Source organism: Meleagris gallopavo, chromosome 14 (genome assembly GCF_905368555.1).
Source record: "Meleagris gallopavo chromosome 14, MGAL_WU_HG_1.1, whole genome shotgun sequence".
NCBI classification, from domain to species: Eukaryota; Metazoa; Chordata; class Aves; order Galliformes; family Phasianidae; genus Meleagris; species Meleagris gallopavo.
The window spans coordinates 2,108,446-2,130,617 of record NC_139417.1 but is presented as its reverse complement, the minus strand read 5'-3'; the positions used below and the strand labels follow the sequence as shown (position 1 = coordinate 2,130,617).

Below are 22,172 nucleotides of genomic sequence, written 5' to 3'. Positions count from 1 at the left end.
ATTCCAGCCGCCTGTAGACAAAGTAGTTTTCTCTGCATACTTGGTTGTGGGCTGGAAACAACGGGCAGCATTGGCAGCGCTGCGGAGGAGTGCCTGGCAGGCGCCTGCCCAGCTGCGTGGGCTCCCTGCACAGTCAGGTAGTGCTGCTGCCAGCAGGCACCAGTGCTTCCCTGCTGCCCACAGCCAGCTTCAGAGCAGGTGAGGTGCTATGGCTGAGCACAAAAGCAAGTTTATTGCAGTGCGTTGAGGCAGCTCATCAGAATGCAGAGGTGGACGTGCAGATAAAGGAGCAAAGCCTGACCTGTTGCGTCTCTGCAGCCAGCAGGGCAGTGTGCTCAGCTGCGTCCTGTTGTTGAGAAACTCATCGCACCCAGGATAAAAACAGTTGGATTTCCTGCTCTTATTGCTTCCATTTGAAGGCTGTTCCAGAATTGGGCTGCTCTGATTAAAAATGCAACTTCTAGCCTAAATTTAGAGATAGCTAGAAATATTTGTGCTGCCCTTTAGCCTGAATCTCTCTTCCACCTTCATAATATTTACTTCCTTTATGTATTTAAAAGTGACAGGCATGTTCTCCCGTCTTGATTTGATTAGATTAAACAAGCCAATCTCTTTAGTCTTTCCCCATAAAATAAGCTTTCTTTTCCTCTCCTCATTTTGCAGCTGTCCTCTGCACCTCTTCCAGCTTGAGTTCATTTTTTCTTGTGGGTGCCTGACCAGAGCTATACAAAGTACTGCAGGCAAAATGTTACTGGAGCCTTGTACAAAACTTCCTTTTCTCTGCTATAAATACCCCATCCCGTAATTGTGTGCTTTTCCATGTCTGCCTTTGGCTCAAACCCTATGTGATCAGCTGGAATAGCCAGGCTGTAGTCTTTCTCCTTCCAGTTCATGAGATCCCAGAAGAGCACGTTAGCCAAGGTGAGTGGTCTGGGATTTGGTGTTACCATTCTTGTTCTCAGAGAGGTCTGGGAGTGCAACCTTTAAGGTTGTCCCATTCTCCCTGCGTGATAAATCTATGCCTCCCATCGCTGCCTGAGTGACAGCAGATAATCAGTGCAAGGACAGCAGCACTAGCACTTAGAGCACTGTTGTCAGAATGTGGAACAGTGGCTTTTGCAGCAAGTGCAGCTCTCCGCTCTCAGCACCCCCACTCACATCAGGAAAGCCAACGCCAAGTTAAAACCAGACAAAGGACAGCATTGACGTGGTGATTGCCCCCGTCCTGGCTCCAAGAAGCTGATCTGGCTGCTGGGGAAGCTGTTGCAAAAAGCATCTGATGTCTGCAGGAGAGGCTTTCTGGTGCCAAACTGTGAACCAGAGGCAGCGTTTCTCCAATCTGGTTGCAGGAAACAGGAGAGACATCTGGGCTTCCAGCATCTCTCCAGGAACAGCGGGCAGTGCCCCCAGATCTGAATGTCACGTGCAGTCGCAAGGCATGCAGCTCAAACACAACTGTTGGGTCATTTCCTTAAACTTCTGCCATTTGTAGCCATGCTTGGTAGAGCCAGGCAGAGCTGGGGAGCACGGTGACAGTGGGGGCGGGGAGTGGATCAGGCCTGGGGCAGGTCCCAGCGGCACATCTGCCCAGCTAGTGTTGAAGACAGGTCTCCAGGTGGGTACAGTGGACTCCTGGCCTTGGCTCCTGCTGTATTGGAGGTGCACGGTCTCACTGGGGCTTTGTGGGGAAGGTAGATGGAGCACGTAGCAGGGCCCCGAGGAGCTGCTGCTCTGTGCAAGCATAGTTGGTGGTGAAGTGATTACAGCAGCAGAACTAACTTAGGCAGCTGCTGTGCGTGGTGCATCTGTGCTGAGGGTTGGTGCGGCCATCTGAGCGCCGGGTATCAATCTGGGCAAACAAAGTCTTTGCTTTCCAGGCAGGAGCCTGGTCTTTCCAGTGGTTGTTTACCATTTGCTGGAGTGGTTCTTGCTACAATGCTTTGCTCTCACCAGCCCTCGGGGGCCTTGTTTTACAATCAGATCCCATAGGGTTGGGTCGCAGGAGTCCTGGCATTAGGATTGGCCATCGGGGTGCGCCTCAGCGTCAGCAGCAGCCCCGTAGTGCACTGAGCAAAGGGTGCTGGGCACGCTGAGCTGTATGGAAGGGAAACACTTCAGCAGCTTCACCTCGCTCCCCGGTTTCCTTAGACCTTGACTAACTGACAGATGAAGCAACAGCAGCTATTTACAGTGGCTGTGCTGGGATAGAGGCGATGTCTGGAGCAGGTCCAGGCAAAGGGCTTCTTGGGCAGGGCGCTGCCTGAGAGCGATGCTGCAATTGGGGTGATAAGAGGAGCTGATAAGGCTGCTGTTGGGGGGCCGAGGGACTGCTTATCTCCTTCCTGCAGCAAAGCAGTTGGGGAGTTTGGCATTTTCAGTGCACGCTTAGTAACAAGCTCTGAATTTGGAGGAGTGGAAAATGTGACTCAATCTAATTATAAACCAGCTCTTCAGACAGGCTGGGAAGTTCCTTGTTTTGTCCTGCTCGGCCGGGCTGCTGCCCTGAGCATCCGGGGAGACTGAAGCAAGATGGGAAGCAGCAGCACCCTGTGCACAGCCTGACCAGGGGCTGCCAGCTCCACTCACCTCTCCTTGCCCCTCTCCCCAGTTCCCTGTGATGTGCTGGTGGCAGGAAGAAAGCGCAGGGCCGGCAGCACCAGGCCCCCAGAGCTCGGCACCCCTGGTATTTTTGCTTCCCTTTGGCCTTTTGCTTACAGAAAGTTGTTCTGAGGGAAGATCCTGCCCTGAGCTGCGTTTTGAGGCCACGTCAGGCTTTTCCTGCCCCACATTCACCCCCAGCCGTGCCATAGGGCAGCGCGTGGGCCGCGCCGTGACAAAGCGGCTGCACAAACCGCAGCCACGGGGCCCATGAAAGGAGGGTTTCTTGGGACGCTCCGCGCTCTGCCATGACCTCCAGTGAAGCAGCCGCTGTGTTCCCTCGCCCAGGCCCGGTGGGACTCTGAATGGTGCCCTTATAGCAGGAGTGAGGGCATGGCAGGGAATGGCATGAGCTGGGGGCGGCTGCCCGGCGCAGGGCCAGCGGTGGCTCGGGGCAGTGCTGCGGGAGCAGAGCGGGGCGGCTGCCTCTGCGTGGCTGTGTGTGCATCTGCCGGGGAGCAGCTCTGTGCTGGCTGCGCCCACCTCGCTCCCAGCCTCCAGGGGCAGGTGGAGAGGCTCAGGCTGACCCTGGCCATGCCCTCTCCTGCGGTCCTGCACGGTGCTGGGGCTCCGCTGACGTGCGTCTGCTGTCACAGACGTGGACACGGGGAGATGAGGCAGCGAGGGGCTGCAGGAACACTCCTCAGCCCTGCAGCTCTCTGGGACTTTGTAGGAGAGGACATGGGAAGTGGGAGCGTGGAGTCCTCGGCTGCCCTGGGTAGCGAAGGTCTCGCAGCACAGGGCTGGGGAGTCTCCCTGCTGCCCCCAGCATTCACCTCCACCCAGCAGGGCTGTGTCCTGGCACCGCGGCCATCCTGGCATGGGATCACTGCCTGCTTTCTGCAGGATTCCATGGGAGGAGGAGGACTGAATGCTTGGAGGATTAGAGGGGACTTTTGTAAGCAAGAATGCAGGTTTTTTCTGCCTGAATTCCCTTGGAGGCAGCAGCTCTGCTCACAGCTTGTTTGCTTGTCTTTGTCTCGTTGGCTACAGGGCTCTGAGCTCCAAGTTTGAAAAACAAATCAAATGGAGCTATCTTACTTTATGAGCTGCCTGCCTGCTCCTGGCCGGCCTAAAAATAACAGCGGTGCATGTGTGCTGGGAGCGGGGTCTCGGAGCCAGCCAGACCCCTGTGTGGATTTAAAATTACTCATTTTGTGATGGTCTTCAGCACGCTGCCAGGCTGCTGTAACCTTTAGCCGATAAGCACTGGTTTACAATTATCTCAGCTATAGGAAAAACAAAGGCAGCCCTCTTTTCTTGAGCAACAGAAGAGTTGTTTTGAAAGCAGAACTCTGCGGAAAATTATGGGGCTTAAGGCTGATATTTATGGTGTGCGTGGAAAGCTGGGAAACTGTACATGAAAGCGAGAGATCCCGAATCATTAACCATGTGCAGCCTCGACAAATACTGTCGGAAGCGATATTGGAAGGAAGTGCTGATAGAAAAGAGTCTGGAGCCCTGCTCACGTGCAGCACAGTTCCCTAACAACGGTGACGTGACCAGGACAGACCCACACAGAGGGCTCTGCTGGAGCCTAACATGAGTCCTTCAGGACGTGAGCTGGGTCAGAGCTGGGGCTGGAAGTGTCCCCATGAGGTTCTGCTGGTGGTGCCAGCAGTGCATTTCTCTCAATATGTTTCAAGGAAGAGCAGGACAGAAGTTGGTCCTGAGCAGTCGGCCTCCACCTCCAAGACCCTGCCATGTCTGCCAGAAGAAGCTGGTAAAGTAAAGCTGGTAAAGTAGTTTTCAAAGCAGAAACAGTCAGAGTGAGCCGTGCCTCACTCTGTTATTTTGGCACATGAGGTTGGGCACTATTTCTGAGTCAGTCTGGTTATCAAACAGCAATGTGAGGAGCACACAGGACCGTTGGTTGTGTGCTGGGAGCCTTGTACAGCAACTTGGATTGTACAGCAGCCACAGTGAAAAGGGAGCAGCCAAAGCCCTGGCTCACAGGGAAGCTCAGCAGCACGTGACCCCTGTAATTAGTGGCTCACAGAGCACACGGGTGAGGGAGACTTGTCCCACATACAGCCTGAAATTACACGTCCTGCTTGCATCTAACCACTCGCTATTAAAGGCTGCGTTCTTCTTGACTGTGTGAGTCTCAGCAGCACTGTGGCCACGTCCCCGTGTGTGTTTGCTCCTCACCTCCCCACAGGCGTGTTGGTGGCTCCTGGTTCTGGGCAGGAGCAGGTCCTGACACTGGTCCCCATCTGGAGCAAGGAGCAAGGGCTCAGCTGAAGGGCTGGTGCTCCTTAAGGCTGCCAGGGTCATGGCAGCTCCTGTCCCTGCCGTGGTGGGGAGGAGGGTGCCAGCACTGCCAGAGCCTGCTGCTTTCTGCCTGGCAAAGGGGTGAACAGCAGAACTGGATGGGTGGGCATCACATCTTGGGCCCTGGGCCTGGATGGGCTGCATCAGTGTGTAAGGTCCTTGGGACTTTCTACCTCTGGTACAAACAGGAATCTTTATTTTCTGCTCTCTGACACTACAGCTTGGGTGTTAACTAAAAGATGTGCTAACAGCTTTAAACTCTGCTCTGCAAAACCATACCATGCCTCGTGACACACTTTCTGGCCTGCCCAGGCTGGCAGAGCGGAGCTGATTCCCGCAGCCCTCTGCTGCTCTGGCACAGAGCGTCCTCATGCTGCTCCCAGCAGGTTCCCAGCCCCTGTGCTATCCTTGCAGACTCTTGCTCTCCTTACCCTTTTGAAGTAGCAGCTTTGTTCTTGGCAGGTGAAAAGCACAAAAGTAGCAGCTCTGCAGGCCTCTCTGGAGAGCTCTTGGGCACCCAGGTTTTCAGAGCAGGGCCCTGTGAGGCTGCTTTCCCTGTGGGACTTGTGGAGCAGGCCTGGTACTGCTGCCGAGGGGAGTGGGCTGCTCTCTGTATGGGCACTGAGCTGGGAAACCAGACCAGGGCCCCAAGGGATGACCAGTGCCTGCTGAGAAAGAGGGAGCTGTGATCCTGCCTATCTACACCTCGAGCCCTATAAAAAAAGCATTGCTATGACCGTAAGTCATAGAAGTCAAGAAGCCGTAAGTAAACAGTGGAGTCCTGAGGTATCTGTGGTCTGCAGCTTTATTTCTTGTCTGTGAAAGAAGTTACTGTATGAAAGTGAAATCCTGCAGGCCAGTGACCTTTGCAGTGCTTGATGAGATCCTGTGGTCCTTCAGGTCTTAGGGACCAGTGCACCCTGCGGAGCCTGTCCTTGTCACCATGCCGAGGGGATGACACCGGCTGCCCCGCTCCCACCAGGCTGTTCCTTCCCCAGTTGTTACCCTTCAGGTTTTTTCTTCTTGAGCCTTTTAATTAAATGTTATTGTTGCTATAATCTGTCCTGATGCCGTACTTCTAAAAGCGCCTTCTTCTCTTCTTTGGCAGGTCTCCGAAGCTGGGAAGGAGTCCTTGCCTTCGTGGTTACACTGGAATGCGGAGAGCAGCTCCCTGGAAGGGCTGCCCCTGGACACGGACAAGGGCGTCCACTACATCTCGGTGACCACGCTGCAGCCCTTCCCCAACGGCAGCTACGTGCCGCAGGCCGCCAACGTCTTCTCCGTGGAGGTGCACCAGGAAGACCACAGCGAGCCGCAGTCGGTACGAGCGGCAGCCCAGGATACGGGCGATGCCGCGCCGTTCGTGTGCGGTGCGGAGGAGCCGGTCACCATCCTGACCGTCATTCTGGATGCCGATTTGACAAAAATGACACCAAAGCAGAGGATTGAACTTTTAAACAGAATGAGAAGCTTCTCAGAGGTGGAGCTTCACAACATGAAGTTGGTTCCTGTTGTAAATAACAGACTCTTTGACATGTCGGCCTTCATGGCCGGGCCGGGAAACGCAAAGAAGGTGGTGGAAAACGGGGCCTTACTCTCGTGGAAACTGGGCTGTTCTTTGAGCCAAAACAGCGTCCCCAACATCAGCAAGGTCGAGGCCCCGGCGAAAGAAGGGACTATGTCTGCCCGCCTTGGCTACCCTGTAGTTGGCTGGCACATCGCTAACAAGAAACCTCACCTCCCAAAAAGGATGCGGCGGCAGATCAACGCCACCCCCACGCCTCTGACTGCCATCGGACCTCCCACCACCGCCGCTCAAGAGCCGCCGACCAGGATTGTCCCCACCCCAACGTCGCCCGCCATCGCTCCCCCGACGGAGACAACGGCCCCGCCGGTCAGGGAGCCCATCCCGCTGCCGAGGAAGCCTACGGTCACCATCAGGACGAGGGGCCCCATCGTGCAGACGCCCACGCTCGGGCCGATCCAGCCGACCAGGCTGGTGGAAGGCACCGGGATGGTCTCGGTGCCGATTCGCCCCACGATGCCCGGCTACGTGGAGCCCACCGCGGTGATCACGCCGCCCACCGCCACCACCAAGAAGCCCAGAGTCTCCACTCTGAAGCCCGCCACGCCGTCCACGACGGATTCCTCCACGGCGACAACACGCAGACCTACCCGGAGGCCCAAAACGCCCCGTCCCACAAAGCCTCCCAGCACCACCCGCTCCCCGATCTCCAAGCTGACCACCGCCTCCCCTCCCACCCGCGTCCGCACCACGGCCAGTGGCATCCCAAGGCCCTGGGAGCCAAACGAGCCGCCCAAGCTGACGAACCACATCGACAGGGTAGACGCGTGGGAGGGGACTTACTTTGAGGTAAAAATACCCTCGGACACTTTCTATGATAAGGAAGATACCACCACTGACAAGCTGCAGCTGACCTTGAAGCTGAAGGAGCAGCAAATGATAGAGGAGAATTCGTGGGTCCAGTTCAACAGCACCAGCCAGCTCATGTACGGCATGCCGGACCGCAGCCACGTGGGGAAACACGAGTACTTCATGTATGCCACTGACAAAGGGGGACTGTTTGCCGTGGACGCTTTTGAAATCCACGTCCACAAACGCCCGCATGGGGACAAATCGCCAGTGAAGTTCAAGGCCAAGCTGGAAGGAGACCACAACGCAGTGGCAAATGACATCCATAAGAAGATCATGCTGGTGAAGAAGCTGGCCCTGGCGTTCGGCGATAGGAACAGCAGCACCATCACGGTGCAGGACATCACCAAGGGCTCCATCGTGGTAGAATGGACCAACAACACGCTGCCTCTGGAGCCCTGCCCCCGCGAGCAGATCCGGACTTTGAGCAGAAAGATTGCGGACGACTCCGGGGGGCCGAGCCCGGCGTTCTCCAACATCTTGCAGCCGGAGTTCAAACCTCTGAACGTGTCGGTGGTGGGCTCCGGCAGCTGCAGGCACATCCAGTTTGTCCCCGTGACGAAGGACGGCAGGGTGATCTCGGAGGCAACGCCGACGGTGGTGGCTGGGAAGGACCCCGAGAAGAGCAGCGAAGACGACGTGTACCTGCACACCGTCATCCCCGCCGTGGTGGTGGCCGCCATCCTGCTGGTGGCCGGCATCATCGCCATGATCTGCTACCGCAAGAAGAGGAAAGGGAAGCTGACCATCGAAGACCAGGCCACGTTCATTAAGAAGGGCGTGCCCATCATCTTCGCCGACGAGCTGGACGACTCCAAGCCCCCGCCGTCCTCCAGCATGCCCCTCATCCTGCAGGAGGAGAAAGCCCCGCTGCCCCCCCCAGAGTACCCCAACCAGAGCATGCCCGAGACCACGCCGCTCAACCAGGACACCATCGGGGAGTACACGCCTCTGCGGGACGAGGACCCCAACGCGCCGCCCTACCAGCCGCCCCCCCCCTTCACCGCTCCCATGGAGGGGAAGGGCTCCCGCCCGAAGAACATGACCCCCTACCGCTCCCCTCCGCCCTACGTCCCCCCTTAACGAACGGGACGCTCGGGGGGAGACAGGGCCTCCGGTCCCACACCGGTGCCGCCTGCGGGCCGGCCACCCCCTCGCCGGCCGGGAAGCCGACATCCCAGCCTGCTCCCGAGCGGGCCCCCCTGCGGCTGTGCCCACCGTGCCGGAGCGCCCGTGGAACCTGGGGGACACTTGTTTTATTTTTGCCTAACAAGCTTTGGTTTTATTTTATTCATAGAAAAATTCTCAGCTCGAAACCGCCTTTCTGGCGGCGGGCTTCCGGGCACGGCTGGGGCCGGCGCGGAGGGCAGGGAGGGGGGGACGAGCAGGCAGCACTGGGGTGGCACTCTGGGTCTCCGCTGTTTGCCTTTAACACTAACTGTACTGTTTTTTTCTATTCACGTGTGTCTAGCTACAGGACGTAACATGAAAGGTAGCCTAAAAAATAATTAAATTCAAGGGACTTTCTGAAGTCGATGTTCTAAGTTTTTACATTTAATCTGCTGTTTACCTAAACTCATGTATAGTTCTGGGGGCGTGGGGGGGAAGCGCTACGCTGCAGATAAGCTCCAGGGGTGTCGTAGGCTTAGGTAGAGGGGTGGCCATAGAGGAGAGCCGGCCTTGGAGCTGGGGGCAGAGGGCTCTGGCTTTGTTTCACTGACTTTATTTTTTAATCAAAGCAATCCTGTTTTTCTCACGCATCACAACACAGCATGGGGTCAACCTGGTGCGGGGGCACTGGAGGGAGGTGAGCCAGGCCCCCGTGTGTGCCTGCATCGCCCTGTGTGCAGAGCAAACCCCTGGGCGTGGGGCGTTGGGGAGCTGGGAGGGGTTCCGTAGCACAGCGCCATCCATCCCCGTGACTTCTCATGAGCGGCGATGCTGGGTGGGCCACGTGGCTGTGTGCACTGGGCTGGGGGCTGGCTGCCGGGAAAGGTGGGGGGAAAAAAAAAAAAAAGAAAAGGAAAAAGAAAAAAAGGGAAAAAAAAGGAAAAAAAAAAAAAAAGCGCCAGGAGTAGCGAATAGTCAGAACAATCGGTGAAGTCTCAAATCTAATTTTTTTACTAAATTTTTGATACAGCCTCAAATTGTTTTATTAAAAAAGAAAAAGCATTAAAGATGGGTAACGCTGACAGCAGTCTGTTGGGCTCCGCTTCTTGGGGCGGGATCCCGCCGGACCCTCCGCGCTCTGTCCCTGCCCCGTGGGCCCGCCCCGCCGGGTCCCTCCGCGTTCTCCGCTCCTCCGCCCCGCGACAGCGCGGCGCGGCACCGCCCGCGTTATGGCGCCCCCTGCCGGCCGCGCCGCCCCACGTCCCGCGCCCCGCCCAGCGCGGCGCCGCCATGTCGGGAGCGCCGGGCCCGGGGCGAGCCCCGCTGCCCTGCACCGCCCGCGCCGCCGCCCACCTGCAGCTGCCTGGGGGGGCCGAGGCGGCGCGGCCCGGCGTGGCCGTCATTGACGTGCGCTTTCCCCGCGGCGGCGCGGCTGACGTGAGTGCGGGCCGGGGACGGGCGCTGCGGGTGCCGGCGGCGTACCGGCGGGGTACCGGACGGATGCCGGTGGGATGCCGGTGGGATGCCGGTGGATACCGAGGCCGTGACCGCGCCGCCCCCCGCAGGTGCACGAGATCGTCTTCAAGAACTTCTACACCGCCTTCCTGAGCGTGCGGGTGCAGCGGGCCGGGCCGCCGGGACCCCGCAAGTGGGTCACCTGCCTCCGCGACCTGCGGCTGATGCCGTGCCCGCACACGGAGCTGGGCGCGCAGGAATACTTCTCGCTCCGCCGCTCCCAGGTCCGCCCCGGGCACGCGGCCGCCCCCCGGCCGCCCCCCACCCGCCTGACGCCCGCTGTCCCCCCGCAGATGCTGTGCGACATGGAGCAGGTGACGGCGCTGCGCTTCATCCTGCGGCAGCCCTCCCCGGCGTGGCTGCACTTCGGAATCGAGGAGCTGCAGCTCTTCCCTCCTGGCACCAAGGTGACCCCGGGGAGCCCCGAGCGCGGGGATCGCCCTGGGGTGCTCGAGGGGAAGGGGGGGCATGGGGCCCGGGGTCCCCGGAGTGCCACCCCCTGGGCGCTGCGGAGTGATGCTCGTAGTGCCTGTAGCAACAGGGAGGATGGTGGGGTCCAAACTGCGGCGCGAGGGGTGAGGGCGGGATAGAGGCCCCCGTGTGACCCTTTGGCTCCACCGCAGACCTCCCCGCAGGACGTCCCCTCCTGGCTGTCCCAGCTGAGCCCCCCGGAGCAACCCCCCAGCCTGCACGGGGTGAGTGGGGCTGTCATGTGCTGTGGGTGGGGCTGCCGGTGCCACCCTGCCCCGGGGTGCACGGGTTGGTCCTTCCCATCCATCACACGGCCCACATTGTCCATCTGCAAAGTGCACAGCTGGTGGCTGCTCCCGTGCTGCCGGGCCTTCTGACCCCAACAGATCATGCTTGAGCACTCCATCCCCAGAGGATGTACCTAATCCTGGTACCCAACCCCTGGGTGCTTTCAGCCCCCTCCTGGCCCCACTGGTACCAGGGATCATTCCAGAGCCCCAAAGCCACTGCCCGGTGCTGGAAGCAGTTTGCAGAGTTCAGAAGAAAAATACCCGCTGAGACATGCAGCTCGAGGTGGCATTTAAATCAGCTCATCCTCTGCCTGGGGACAGGGGAGGCCTCGCAAGCGGAGGCGGATGGCAGAGGGAGGGTAGCGCTGACTGGCAGGGTTGGGCCAGGAGATGACCATGGAGACCATCACAGCCTGCGAGCACCAGTGTAAGACCTGCTAAGTGGCTCTGGGTGAGCAGAGTCCAAGGAGAGTTGGGGCAGAGCTCAGGTCGCCCATGTCCCCGCAGGTTGTCAACGTGTGTCCCCACGTCACACTGGGGTGGGAGGGAGAGGACGTGGGGAGCATCGCGCAGTGCCGCACTGAGAAAAGAGGGCTGAGCTTGAGCGTCGTGGGTGCTGAACCTCGGTGGTGCAATTAGGTCTTTAATCATTAGCTAATTGCCTGGTTTGTGTCCCCACTCTGGACGCCTGCCAGCGGGGCCGTGCCGCCCTCAGGGTCACCGTTTCCCAGCCGCTCAGCAGGGCTGCTCTGCAGGTGCTGTGGCCGTGGCACGGTGCCTCCGTGCAGCCTGCACGAGGGCAGCCCCGGCCCTCCCGGCACCGCTCCCGCTGCCTTCCAGGAGCTGCCCGACCCGGAGAAGGTGGCGGCGGAGGTGCAGCAGATGTGGGCGTTGACGGAGGTGATCCGCGCTCGCCAGGCGACCGCGCGCATCGGGCGCTTCGACGTGAGTGCGGTGCTCACCCGCAGCACCGGCGGCCGCGGGCCCGGTGGGGGCCGTGCGCTGTGCTCCCTGCAGCGCTGCCGGGACCCAGCGTGCCGCGTTCCTTCCGCAGGTAGACGGCTGCTACGACGTCAACCTGCTGTCCTACAGCTGAGCCCCGCTGGGCGCTCCCGGAACCGGCGTGGATGCTGCAACCGGTGGACTCCGACCCGGCCTTTGCCCCACTCCCTCCCGTGCCGCCCGCCGGCCGTGCCCCACGGCCCCTCCCGCAGCTCCGTCTCCACCACCCGCGGGCTCGGTTGGGGCCCGGCCCCTACGCGTTCCGCCGCCGTGGCTCCGGATAAAGGCTACTACCGCGCTGCGCTGCCGCCTCCGCTCGTCTGTGCGGGGCCGGGGGCGGGCCGGGGGCGGGGCGGGAAGGCGGCATGTCCCAGGCGCCCCGGCGGGGCGGGCCGAGCCGCGCCGTGCCGAGCCGCGCTGTATCGCGCCGCGCCGCGCTGAGCCGGGCCGGGGCCGGAGGATGCTGCGGGCGGGGTGCCGCGCCGCGCTGGCCCGACGCCACCTGGGCTCGGCGCCGGTGAGTGGGGCCGAAGGGAGAGGGGAGACCCAGCCGTGCTGAGCTAAGCCGGGCTGGGCCGTGCCGCGCAGGAGGGGCTGAAGCGGACGCCGCTGGACGCGCTGCACCGGGCCCGCGGTGGCAGGATGGTGCCGTTCGCCGGCTGGAGCCTGCCCGTGCAATACGGCCGCGGGCACCTCGAGTCGCATCTGCACACCCGGCGGCACTGCTCGCTGTTCGACGTGTCCCACATGCTGCAGGTAGCGGGCGGGGGGCCGGGGGCTGCAGGAGGGGTCCCGCTGCACCGCCTCACTTCCAGCCCCTTCCAGACGCGAGTGTACGGGCGGGACCGCGTCCGCTTCCTGGAGAGCCTGGTGGTGGGGGACATCGCCGAGCTGCTCCCGGGACAGGTACGGGGGTCAGCGGGTGGCAGCCGGGCAAGGGGCGCCCAGCATACGGCCCCGCGGGGACGGACGCCCTGGCACAGGGCTCCCCCACGGTCCCCCCCGTCCCAGCACCCACCCCACAGGGCACCCTGACACTGCTCACCAACGAGTGCGGTGGCATCGTGGATGACCTCATCGTCACCAACACGGTGGAGGACCACCTCTACGTGGTGTCCAACGCAGGCTGCGCTGACAAGGACCGGGCTGTCATGGAGGTACAGGCAGGGCAGGGCAGGGCAGGGCCCCCCAACCTGTCCCCACACTGCAGCCCCATCCCCGCAGGGCAGAGCGGCAGAACTGAGGGCAGCCGGCAGTGATGTACACCTGGAGGTGTCGGACAACGCATTGCTGGCGCTGCAAGGTAGTGGGTCCCCATGCTGGTGGCACTAGGTCTCATCCCACCGGGCCCGATGCACAGCCTTGCACCACCCACTTCGGCGCTGCCATCCCCAAGGCTGATGCCTGTCTCCTTCAGGGCCCTCCATGGCACAGGTGCTGCAGGCTGGGCTGCCAGATGACCTGACCAAGCTGACCTTCATGACCAGCACAGCCACCACTGTCTTTGGCGTGCCGGGCTGCCGTGTGACACGCTGTGGCTACACCGGCGAGGACGGTGTGGAGGTATGGGGCACTGTGGGGCACCATGGGGCAGCCACTCCCTGCAGGGTGCCGTGCCCCCTGACCACCCCCATCCTGCACAGATCTCAGTGCCCGCAGGGCGAGCCGTGGAGCTGGCAGAGCGGCTGCTGGGCTGCCCTGAGGTGTGGCCGGCAGGGCTGGCAGCCCGGGACAGCCTGCGCCTGGAGGCTGGGCTCTGCCTCTACGGCAACGACATCGATGAGAGCACCACGCCAGTGGAGGCTGGGCTGCTGTGGACCCTGGGTAGGTGCAAGCTGTGTCCAATTGCCAGGCCTGAAATGCAGGCCCCAGCTACCAGGCCTGAAGCACAGACCTCCCAGTGTCAGACCCAAAGCGCAGCCCTTCAGTGCCAGGCCTGAAGCGCATGCCTCCAACTGCCAGGCCTAAGCACAGGCCCCAGTTGCCAGGCCCAAAGCACAGGTTCCCCCAGTGCCATTCCCAAAGCACAGGCCCCAACTGCCAGGCCTGAAGCACAGGTCCCAGTTGCCAGACTCTAAGCACAGGTCCCAGTTGCCAGACTCTAAGCACAGGCCCTCCCAGTGCCAGGCCCAAAGCGCAGGCCTCCAATGCCAGGCCCTAAGTGTAGGCCCCAACTGCCAGGCCCGAAGCACAGGCCTCAGCCCTCTGTGCCCATAGGGAAGCGCCGGCGCACAGCCATGGATTTTCCCGGTGCAGCCATCATCATGGAGCAGGTGAAGGAGAAGCCAAAGCGGAGGCGTGTGGGGCTGACATCGGTGGGTCCCCCGCTCCGGCCGCCTGCCGCCATCCTGGGCCCCGAGGGCACGCCTGTGGGCATGGTGACCAGCGGCTGCCCCTCGCCCTCCCTGGGCAAGAACATCGCCATGGGCTACGTGCAGGCTGCGCACAGCCGCCCCGGCACCACGCTCACCGTTGAGGTGAGGAAGAAGCAGCACCCAGCACTGGTCACCAAGATGCCCTTCGTGCCCACACATTATTACATGGCCAAGTGAGACCCGGCCCCATTAAAGCCCCTCGACCATCTCTCGCCTCGTATCTGGCACTGGGGCAGCACAGGGCGGTGGGGGTGCAGTCCTTTAATGGTGCGGTGCTGGTGGCAGGCGCTCCTCATTCGCGGTGCGTCTTCCCTGGCTCAGCTGCTGTGCTGTCCCTGCGGAGATGGCAGCGTCAGTGGGAGGACATGGGGAGGGTGGTGGGTGCACCTGGCTGGGGGGTGCAGAGTGGGGCACATGGGGATGGGGACAGGAGTGGGGGATGCAGCCAAAGGGAGGGCACAGTGATGAACTGGACTGGGGAGGATATACTGGGGCACAGTGGGCGCTGGGGCACACAGTGGGGGGGAAATAGGGGAGTGGGAGGGCGGTGGGATGCCCTGGGCTGTGGGGCACATAGTGGGGCACACCAGGGTGGGGACTTGTCTGGGGGCACATCCTGAGGGGGCAGTGGGCCGGGAGCACAGCAGGGAGGCACACGCTGGGTGGGCACAGTGATGCGCGAGGACCCAGTGAGGGTGCACCGGGGTGGTGGCACAGGGAGGGCAGGCGGCTCTGGGGGCACAGCAGGGGCTGCATGCTGGGGCACGTTGGGGACGAGGACGGGCACCGGGAGGCAGTGGGACAGCGGCACGGGGGGGGCACGTAGCGGGATACACAGTTGCGGGGAGCCGGGGCGGGGGGAGACGTTCGCTGGGACGCACCGGGACGGGGACGCGCGGTGCCGGGGGGCACACGGACGCGGCCGGGGCGGACTCACCGGGGCGGGCAGTGCCGTTCGGCGGCGCCGTCGCGTCGGGCGGGGGACAGCGAGTGCGCGCGGGGCCGTGCGGGCGCGGGGCCGCCGTCGGTGCCCGGGGCGGGGGGACGGCGGGCGGCCGGGCGGTAGCAGAGCGCGGCCACCTCCTCGCCGTAGGCGCGCCACGCCAGGCGGGTGGCCATCAGACTGAGCCCCAGCCACAGCAGCAGCAGCTGGCACAGCGCGGCACGCACGTCCTGCGTCGCCCACTCGGCCGCCAGCTCCCGGCCCAGCGCGCCCAGCGTCTCCCAGACCGCCGCCATCGCCGCCGCCGTCGCCGTTACCGGACCGGACGGGGCGGAGCGCGGCGCGGCGCGGCGGGGCGGGGCGGCGGCATGGCGGATGCGCGTTACTCCCGGCAGCTGTGCGTACGGGGCCGGGGGCGGCGGGGTCCGGCCGGCCGGCCGCCTTCCTGTCGCTGAGCGCCGCCGTGCCCCGCAGGTTGGTGCTGGGCGACGGCGGGCGGCGGCTGCGGGAAGCCGCGGTGCTGGTGGGGGGGCTGCGCGGGGTCGGAGCGCAGGCGGCGGCGGCGCTGGTGCTGGCCGGGGCGCGGAGGGTCGTCCTGCACGAGAGCGGCGCGGCGCCGGGCGGGGTGCAGGTACGGTGTGCGGGGTCACGGCGATCGTACGGGTGCTGTTGGGGGCTGGATGTGGGTGCTGTCCCGTTAAATGGGTCCGGGGGGTTGGGAGAACGCGTATGGGTACAGGGCGGCATCCCGGTGTGGGGATGTGTCCCAGTAAGGGGTGTGAGTTGCTCGGTAATGGTTATAGATGTGGATCCTGCTGGTGGTATGGTGGTATGGTATGGGTGGGGGTGCTGGTGAGGCGTGGGTATGGGCGAAGGTTCCGGGAATGAACGCGGGTACAGGCTGGGGGTGCTGATAATGAGTGCGAGTATGGGCAGCCGTTAATGGGTGTGGCTGTGGGCAGGGGTACAGGGATGGGTGGGGGTCTGGGAAGTGGACCTCGGCTGTGGGTGCAAGAAGGTGCAGGGCTGGGGGTTCCAGTAGTGGGTATGGAGGAGCCATGGGAATGGGTACAGCTGGGAGATCCTTGTCCCAGTGGGAATGGAGGTGCCTATGCTAGGGGTGGGCTGTGGGCTCTCTGTTCCTGGTCTGGTCCCCATCGGTGCCCCAAGCCCACGAGTGCCGCTGCCCCACAGTTCCTCCAGGGGGAGTGCAGCGCGGGCCAGAACGGTGCTGAGGCATCCCAGCGGCTGCTGGCCGCACTGAACCCTGATGTGGAATTGTCAGTGCACTCTGGGGAGTTATCGGAGGAGTTCCTCACTGCTTTCCAGGTGAGTCTGGCCCCCAGCCCAGGGGTGCCATGGGGCTCCAGTGTCCACTGACAGCCCTGCACAGGTGGTGGTGCTGACCGAGTGCCCGCTGGAGGAGCAACTCCGTGTTGGGGACATCTGCCATGCCAAAGGTGTCTGCTTCATCGTGGCCGATGCCAAAGGGCTGGCAGGGTAAGGGCTTAGCACTGTGTGGCACCAGGTGGCTGCCCCTTCTTACCCTGCCCTGTCCTTCCATGTCCCCAACCTGCTGGTGGGTGGGACGTGCCCACTCTCAGAGCTGCATTGTCTGTGTCCAGGCAGCTCTTCTGTGACTTTGGGGAGCACTTTGTTGTCCATGACCCAGTGGAAGGGGACCCGCTCTGTGCCACTGTGCAGCACATCTCCCAGGTTGGAAGCTCTGTGGTTGTCCCCGCACCCCTGCATGATGGCTTTTCAGCTCCATGTCTCTGACCCAAAATGCTTTGATACCTTGTGCTGCCTGGATTGAACCTGCACGCTCACATCTCCTCTGCTCAGGGCAACCCGGGGATCGTGACATGCGCAGGGGCAGACAAGAACTATGGCCACCGCTTCAGTGACGGTGATCGGGTGGTGTTTTCTGGTGTGGAGGGCATGGTGGAGCTGAACAGCAGCGAGCCCTGCCCTGTACGCGTGCTGGGTGAGTGCCTGGGGTCTGCGGGGGTCCCTGGTGGTGACCGTGACACCCATCCCCCCCTGCTCCCCAGATGGCTTTAGGTTGGAGATTGGTGACACAAGCACCTTCTCGCCATACTGCGGTGGGGGCCGGGTTTCGGAGGTGCGGCCACGGCAGGAGCGCTCGTATGTACGTGCCCCTGTGCCACGGCAGTGCCACCCCCAGCAGCAGCCCCGTGCCCCCACCGTGTCCCCACCGTCCCCATGCTGTGTCAGCAGGAGCCCCTCCGCCAGGCGCTGGCGATGCCCAGGATCCAGGCCAGGAGCTCCACAGAGCTGCTGCGCAGCCGCAGTCTGCACGCTGCCTTCCAGGCCCTGCACGTCTTCTGCCAAGAGCGGGGCCGCCTGCCCCAGCCCCGGGCATCTGTGAGTTTCCTCCCAGCTCCCCCAGCCCGTGCCCCCTACCGCACTGCCATTGCCCCTCTGCCTGCAGGAGGACGCAGAGCGTGTGCTGGAGCTGGCACGTGAGCTGGGCTTGGCGCTGGGCCCCCTGGATGAGGACGTCGTGCGAGCGTTCGCCAGCGTCAGCGCTGGGGAGCTGTGCCCGGTGGCATCCTTCATAGGCGCGCTGGCTGCCCAGGAGGCGATGAAGGTGAGCGGGCGTGCGGCGGGCTCTGCTGTCCCCAAGCGCTCGGTGGCCACGAGAGGGTACCTGCTGCCTTCCTGGGGACACCGGGTGCTCAGAGCAGGGTGCTGGGCGGGGTGACGTGGTGCCAATGCTGGGCACGGGCACCTCTCTCGCCCCAGGCCGTCACGGGGAAGTTCCTGCCCCTGGATCAGTGGTTTTATTTTGATGCCCTGGAGTGCCTGGCCGTGGAGGGGGCTGCGGGGCTGACGCCGGAGGACTGTGCCCCGGTGAGTGCCCGCTGCCGCTGGGTGCCGCGATGCTGTGCCCACCCCCACTTACACCGATCCCTCTCCCGGCAGAGGGGATCCCGCTACGATGGACAGATTGCCGTGTTTGGGGCTGATTTCCAGGAGGAGCTGGGCCGCCAGAAGTACTTTGTGGTGAGCAGGGTGCGGGCAGTGGCGTGGCACAGCTGGGGCTTTGGGGTGCAGCGGCTGTGCCTTGCAGGTGGGAGCCGGCGCCATCGGCTGCGAGCTGCTGAAGAACTTTGCCATGATGGGGCTGGCAGCGGGGCCGGGCGGGGACATCACCGTCACCGACATGGACACAGTCGCACACTCCAACCTGCACCGGCAGCTTCTCTTCCGTGAGGCTGACGTGGGGGTGAGCTCCTCCCAGGGGAGGACGTGGGCGGTGCGGGGATGTGAGACAGGAGAGAGCCGTCCCCGCTCTGTGTCCTGCAGAAGCCCAAAGCGGATGTGGCTGCAGCCGCTGTACGGCTCATGAACCCGGACATCAAGGTGACAGCCCACCAGGTCCAGCTGGGCCCCGGCACCGAGAAGCTCTTTGGGAACACCTTCTTCCAGCGGCTGGACGGTGTTGTCAGTGCCCTGGACACTCTGACGGCCCGTGAGTGCTTAGGTGGGGCAGGGATGAGCCCTGTCCCCGTGCTACCAGGATGGATGCATCCCCTCTACTCCCCACAGGCGCCTACCTGGAGAGCTGCTGCATCCGCTCCCGCACGGCGCTGCTGGACACGGGCACAGAGGGGGCAAAGGGCAATGTGCTGGCCATGGTGCCCCCCCTGAGCCAGCCGCTGGAGCCAAGCAGCGACCCTACAGATAGGAGCTTCCCACTGTGCACACTGCGCTTCTTCCCCTGTGCCATCGAGCATACGCTGCTGGTATGGATGCGGATCCTTGCACCTGGCCCTTTGGTGTCCCATCCCATCCCACCGGCAGGATGTGGCCCCAGCTGCTTCCTGCCTGGATATCACCATCATGGTGAATGGGGAAGGGTCACAGTGTGGGAACTCAGCACTCAGCCCTGTCCCCTCAATGCAGTGGGCTCGTGATGAATTCGAGGGGCTCTTCCAGCTGCCTGCAGAGAGCGTGAACCGCTTCCTGGGGTGAGTACAGATTCACTGCTCGGGGGCCAGGGTCAAGGGACAGACGGCCATGTCCTGCATGTGGCATCACTGCGGGCATGCTGGTAGTGCCTGGCTTTGCAGGGAGCTGCCCGATGAGCCGGTGCGATGGGAGGGCATGGTGGTGCCCAAGCAGGTGCAGAGGAGCCTGCAGGAGCGGCCGCGGGACTGGGGGGACTGCGTGCGCTGGGCCTGCCAGCACTGGCAGCTCCGCTACCACAACAGCATCACACAGCTGCTGCACGACGTGCCGCCCTCGCACGTGAGCTTGGGTCCCCCTTGTGCCATTTGCTGAAGAGGCGTCCCTAACCCTGACTCTGCTTTCCCTGTGGCAGGAAACCAGCCCCGGTGTGCCCTTCTGGTCGGGGGACAGGAGGTGTCCCCACCCACTGACGTTTGACCCCAGCAATGTGAGTGCATGGAGATATGGGGCTGGGAGAACTGCTGGTGGGCACTGAGCGCAGCAGAGCTGCTCAGACAATCTGAATGAGCTCTGCAGCACGGAGGATGAGCGGCACCTCCATCTCCCTCTCTACTGCAGGATACCCACCTGGCATATGTGGAGGCTGCTGCCCACCTCCTGGCTCACACCTACAGGCTGCCATCCTGTGGTGACCGAGTGGCCACGCGGGATGTTCTCTGCAACATGGTGCTGCCACCCTTCGTGCCCAAGGACGGGCGCTACGTCCCCACAGCAGACGGCATGGAGGAGGTGGAGGAGACTCTGGGTAAAGCTACTGCATGTCTGTATCCCCCTAAAACCCGATGAAGAGGCATGGGCCAGGAGGTGCAGCTGTGATAACGGGTTCCTGGCCTGTGCCCCTGCGTCTCCAGAGCCTGGACAGATGCTGGAGCTCATGCAAGAGCTGGCGAAGTGGAAACAGGAGCTAGGAGGGGGCACAGAGGCAATGGACCCCATCCACTATGACAAGGTACTGTGTCTGCAGGCTTGGGGAGGTGGCACCGCTTCCCATGGAATGCCCATGTCCCCACGCTCTTCCCTGCAGGACAGTGACCTCCACTTGAGCTTCATCACGGCTGCATCCAACCTGCGTGCAGAGAACTACGGCATCCCACCTGCGAGCCGGCTGACGGTGAGTGCCAACCCCGACGGTCCCCCTCCCCACAGGGCAGCTGGTGACACCCCTCTTGTCCTCAGAGCCAGCGCATTGCTGGGCGCATTTTGCCCGCTATCATCACCACCACAGCAGCCGTGGCTGCCCTGGCGTGCCTGGAGGTTTACAAGCTGGTGTGGAGATGCCGGGACCTCCAATGCTACCGCAACAGCAACCTGTTCCTGTCTGTATGCCTGTTGTTCCGCATCCAGCCCCCGCCAGCCCTCACATACTGGGTAGGACCCTCTCCCTGAGGCGCTCCAGCAGCCCCACGGTGTGCCCCACGGCTAGTGTGTGCAGGGCTGCAGCAGCCACTCGCATCTGGCTGATGGGAAGCAGCTGCAGCAGCCGGCGAGCAGCTGGCACCGGGCCCGGGGCTGCCTGCGGCTGTGGGGGGAGCAGAGCCGGGGTCCCCCCCTTTCTGCCAGAGGGGGGAAAGCAAAGCCGCATCAGGGGCGGGGGGGGGCAGGCCCAGATTGGGACCGTCTGGGTGATAGAGGCCCCTTTGTCTGGGGGTTTATGGCGTGCGAGGCAGCCCTTCCTGCGCGGCAGGAAGCGCCGATTGGAACCAGATTGGCCCGGGGGGCCCAGGGCCGGGGGCAGGAAGAGGGGGAGGAAAAGGGCCTTCATCGCCTCCATGCCGGCTGCAGCTCAGCTTCAGGCTGCCCAGCCGCCCCACGACCCTCCTGCTTCTGTGCCCTGCTCCCCAGTCCTGTGCCATAGCCTAAGGGCAGCCTGGATGCATTTGGCACCATGTCAGGACAGAGGATGTTGCTCTGGTGCTCTGTGCCCTTCGGTCCCCATCTGTGCCCAGCATCCTGCTCTGGGACTCCCAGTGCTGCTCCGTGACGCTTCGTGCTGGGATGTGGTAGGAGCGCTGTCCTATGGCTCGGTGCCCGGTGGCACCGTGGGGTCCTGAGAGCCCACCAAGGCTGTGGCCGCGGCCTGGTGGCCATGGTGTGCGTGTGGCTGTGGTGGTACGGATGGGGTTAAGGCCTCGCCCGGCACAGGCAGCAGAAGGCAGGACGCGAGGGCGGCCCATTGCCAGCATCCGCGGGACATGGCCGGGGCCAGCGCTGCGCTGCCTGCAGCGGGGGCAGATGGTGGACAGCCATGCCAAGTGCTGGGGCCGCATCCTGCACTCGGGCCGCAGCCAGGGTCACAAAACCCCCGGGGGCCACAGGCACAAGAAGAGGCGATTGTGTGGGGCTGGACTGCTCGTCAATGGGGCTTTGTGCGTGGTTGAGGCCAGCGGTGATGGGGGGTGGCCGTGTCCCATTCCCAGTTCCCTGTCCCCGAACCCCCTCTCCTCAAACCCCTGTCCACAGCCCTGGTCCATTCTCTCTGCTCCTCTTGCAGTACCGGGGAAAGGAGTGGAGCTGCTGGGACCGGCTGGAGGTGCGTGCTATTGGGGAGGACGGGCAGGCGATGACGGTGCGGGAGCTACTGGCCTGGCTGCAGGAGGAGCACAGGTGGACCGTCACCAAGCTCCTGCGTGGCAGCACCATGCTGTATGATGGGGAGGAGGATGAGGAGACGCGGGCACGGCAGCAGGCGCAGAGGTAGGCAGCCGGCTCTGGCCGTGCCCTGTTGCTGCAGGGCCCCCATCTCTCCTGCTCCGCTCCAGCTGCAGAGTAAACATCCTGCCGCCGGCAGCGCTTCCTCTGCTGGACCCCCGCCGGCCCCCCACCGTAGGGGCTAGGGAGCGGGCCTGGGGTCCAGCCCAGTGTGGCTTTCCCAGCCTGAGGGGCCCAGCACACCGTTCCTTTCCTGGCTGCAGGCTGTCAGATGGTGTGGAGCGCTCCGCAGAGCCGCAGCAGCTGGAGCTGCAATACGTGTGTGCCGGAGATGAGCTGGAGGACGCCTGCCCCCCACTTCTCTGCACCCTGCCCTGAGCCTGCAGGGTGCCCAGATGTCACCGCCTGCCCCACGCAATAAAAGCTGCAGGATAAGCTGCAACACGTGCTCA

The 22,172-nt window shown here is 62.9% G+C and overlaps 5 protein-coding genes across 19 annotated transcripts in view; 4 read left to right on the top strand and 1 right to left on the bottom strand.

Moving 5' to 3' along the window:
* Positions 1-8,897, top strand: part of DAG1 (dystroglycan 1) — a 38,383-nt gene extending 29,486 nt beyond the window's left edge. For all 6 annotated transcript variants that reach the window (XM_085235824.1, XM_085235826.1, XM_085235825.1 and 3 more), the window contains exon 3: positions 6,041-8,897. In XM_085235824.1, coding sequence (XP_085091950.1) covers positions 6,041-8,449 — 2,409 coding nt within the window. In that variant the 3' untranslated portion in view covers positions 8,450-8,897. The remainder of the gene's footprint in view (positions 1-6,040) is intronic.
* A 156-nt stretch (positions 8,898-9,053) lies between these two features.
* NICN1 (nicolin 1, tubulin polyglutamylase complex subunit) lies at positions 9,054-12,056 on the top strand. Of its 6 annotated transcripts, none has more exons than XR_014886361.1 (6): positions 9,723-9,913; positions 10,042-10,215; positions 10,285-10,398; positions 10,615-10,686; positions 11,074-11,179; positions 11,260-11,650. XR_014886361.1 is itself a non-coding variant. In XM_085235837.1 (6 exons), exons 1-6 carry the CDS (start codon positions 9,767-9,769, stop codon positions 11,846-11,848), a joined length of 654 nt encoding a protein of 217 aa, XP_085091963.1. In that variant the 5' UTR covers positions 9,727-9,766; the 3' UTR covers positions 11,849-12,056. The 6 variants fall into 6 exon arrangements, 4 of the variants coding, with proteins under 4 accessions (XP_085091966.1, XP_085091965.1, XP_085091964.1 ...); XR_014886362.1 differs by having other exon boundaries at positions 11,074-11,391; positions 11,508-11,643; XM_085235837.1 differs by lacking the exon at positions 11,074-11,179 and adding an exon at positions 11,807-12,056 and having other exon boundaries at positions 9,727-9,913; positions 11,593-11,697.
* Positions 11,994-14,337, top strand: AMT (aminomethyltransferase). Its single transcript, XM_085235836.1, has 8 exons — positions 11,994-12,271; positions 12,343-12,510; positions 12,580-12,660; positions 12,780-12,911; positions 12,979-13,057; positions 13,172-13,317; positions 13,398-13,578; positions 13,972-14,337. Exons 1-8 carry the CDS (start codon positions 12,215-12,217, stop codon positions 14,304-14,306), a joined length of 1,179 nt encoding a protein of 392 aa, XP_085091962.1. The 5' UTR covers positions 11,994-12,214; the 3' UTR covers positions 14,307-14,337.
* A 38-nt stretch (positions 14,338-14,375) lies between these two features.
* On the bottom strand, positions 14,376-15,368 carry TCTA (T cell leukemia translocation altered). The gene is made up of 2 exons (XM_085235843.1): positions 15,067-15,368; positions 14,376-14,464 (listed from the first exon to the last, which is right to left on the bottom strand). Exons 1-2 carry the CDS (start codon positions 15,366-15,368, stop codon positions 14,422-14,424), a joined length of 345 nt encoding a protein of 114 aa, XP_085091969.1. The 3' UTR covers positions 14,376-14,421.
* UBA7 (ubiquitin like modifier activating enzyme 7) lies at positions 15,340-22,162 on the top strand. Of its 5 annotated transcripts, none has more exons than XM_085235820.1 (23): positions 15,340-15,469; positions 15,547-15,703; positions 16,267-16,401; positions 16,466-16,572; positions 16,698-16,788; positions 16,918-17,059; positions 17,127-17,224; positions 17,314-17,460; positions 17,528-17,686; positions 17,842-17,949; positions 18,022-18,102; positions 18,170-18,319; positions 18,406-18,571; positions 18,649-18,845; positions 19,006-19,070; positions 19,158-19,350; positions 19,424-19,498; positions 19,630-19,816; positions 19,923-20,020; positions 20,096-20,182; positions 20,248-20,439; positions 21,563-21,765; positions 21,984-22,162. In XM_085235820.1, the coding sequence occupies exons 1-23, from the start codon at positions 15,441-15,443 to the stop codon at positions 22,096-22,098; spliced, it is 2,982 nt and encodes a 993-aa protein (XP_085091946.1). In that variant the 5' UTR covers positions 15,340-15,440; the 3' UTR covers positions 22,099-22,162. The 5 variants fall into 5 exon arrangements, with proteins under 5 accessions (XP_085091946.1, XP_085091947.1, XP_085091945.1 ...); XM_085235821.1 differs by having other exon boundaries at positions 18,170-18,325; positions 19,173-19,350; XM_085235819.1 differs by having other exon boundaries at positions 18,170-18,325.
* The last annotated feature ends 10 nt before the right edge of the window (positions 22,163-22,172 follow it).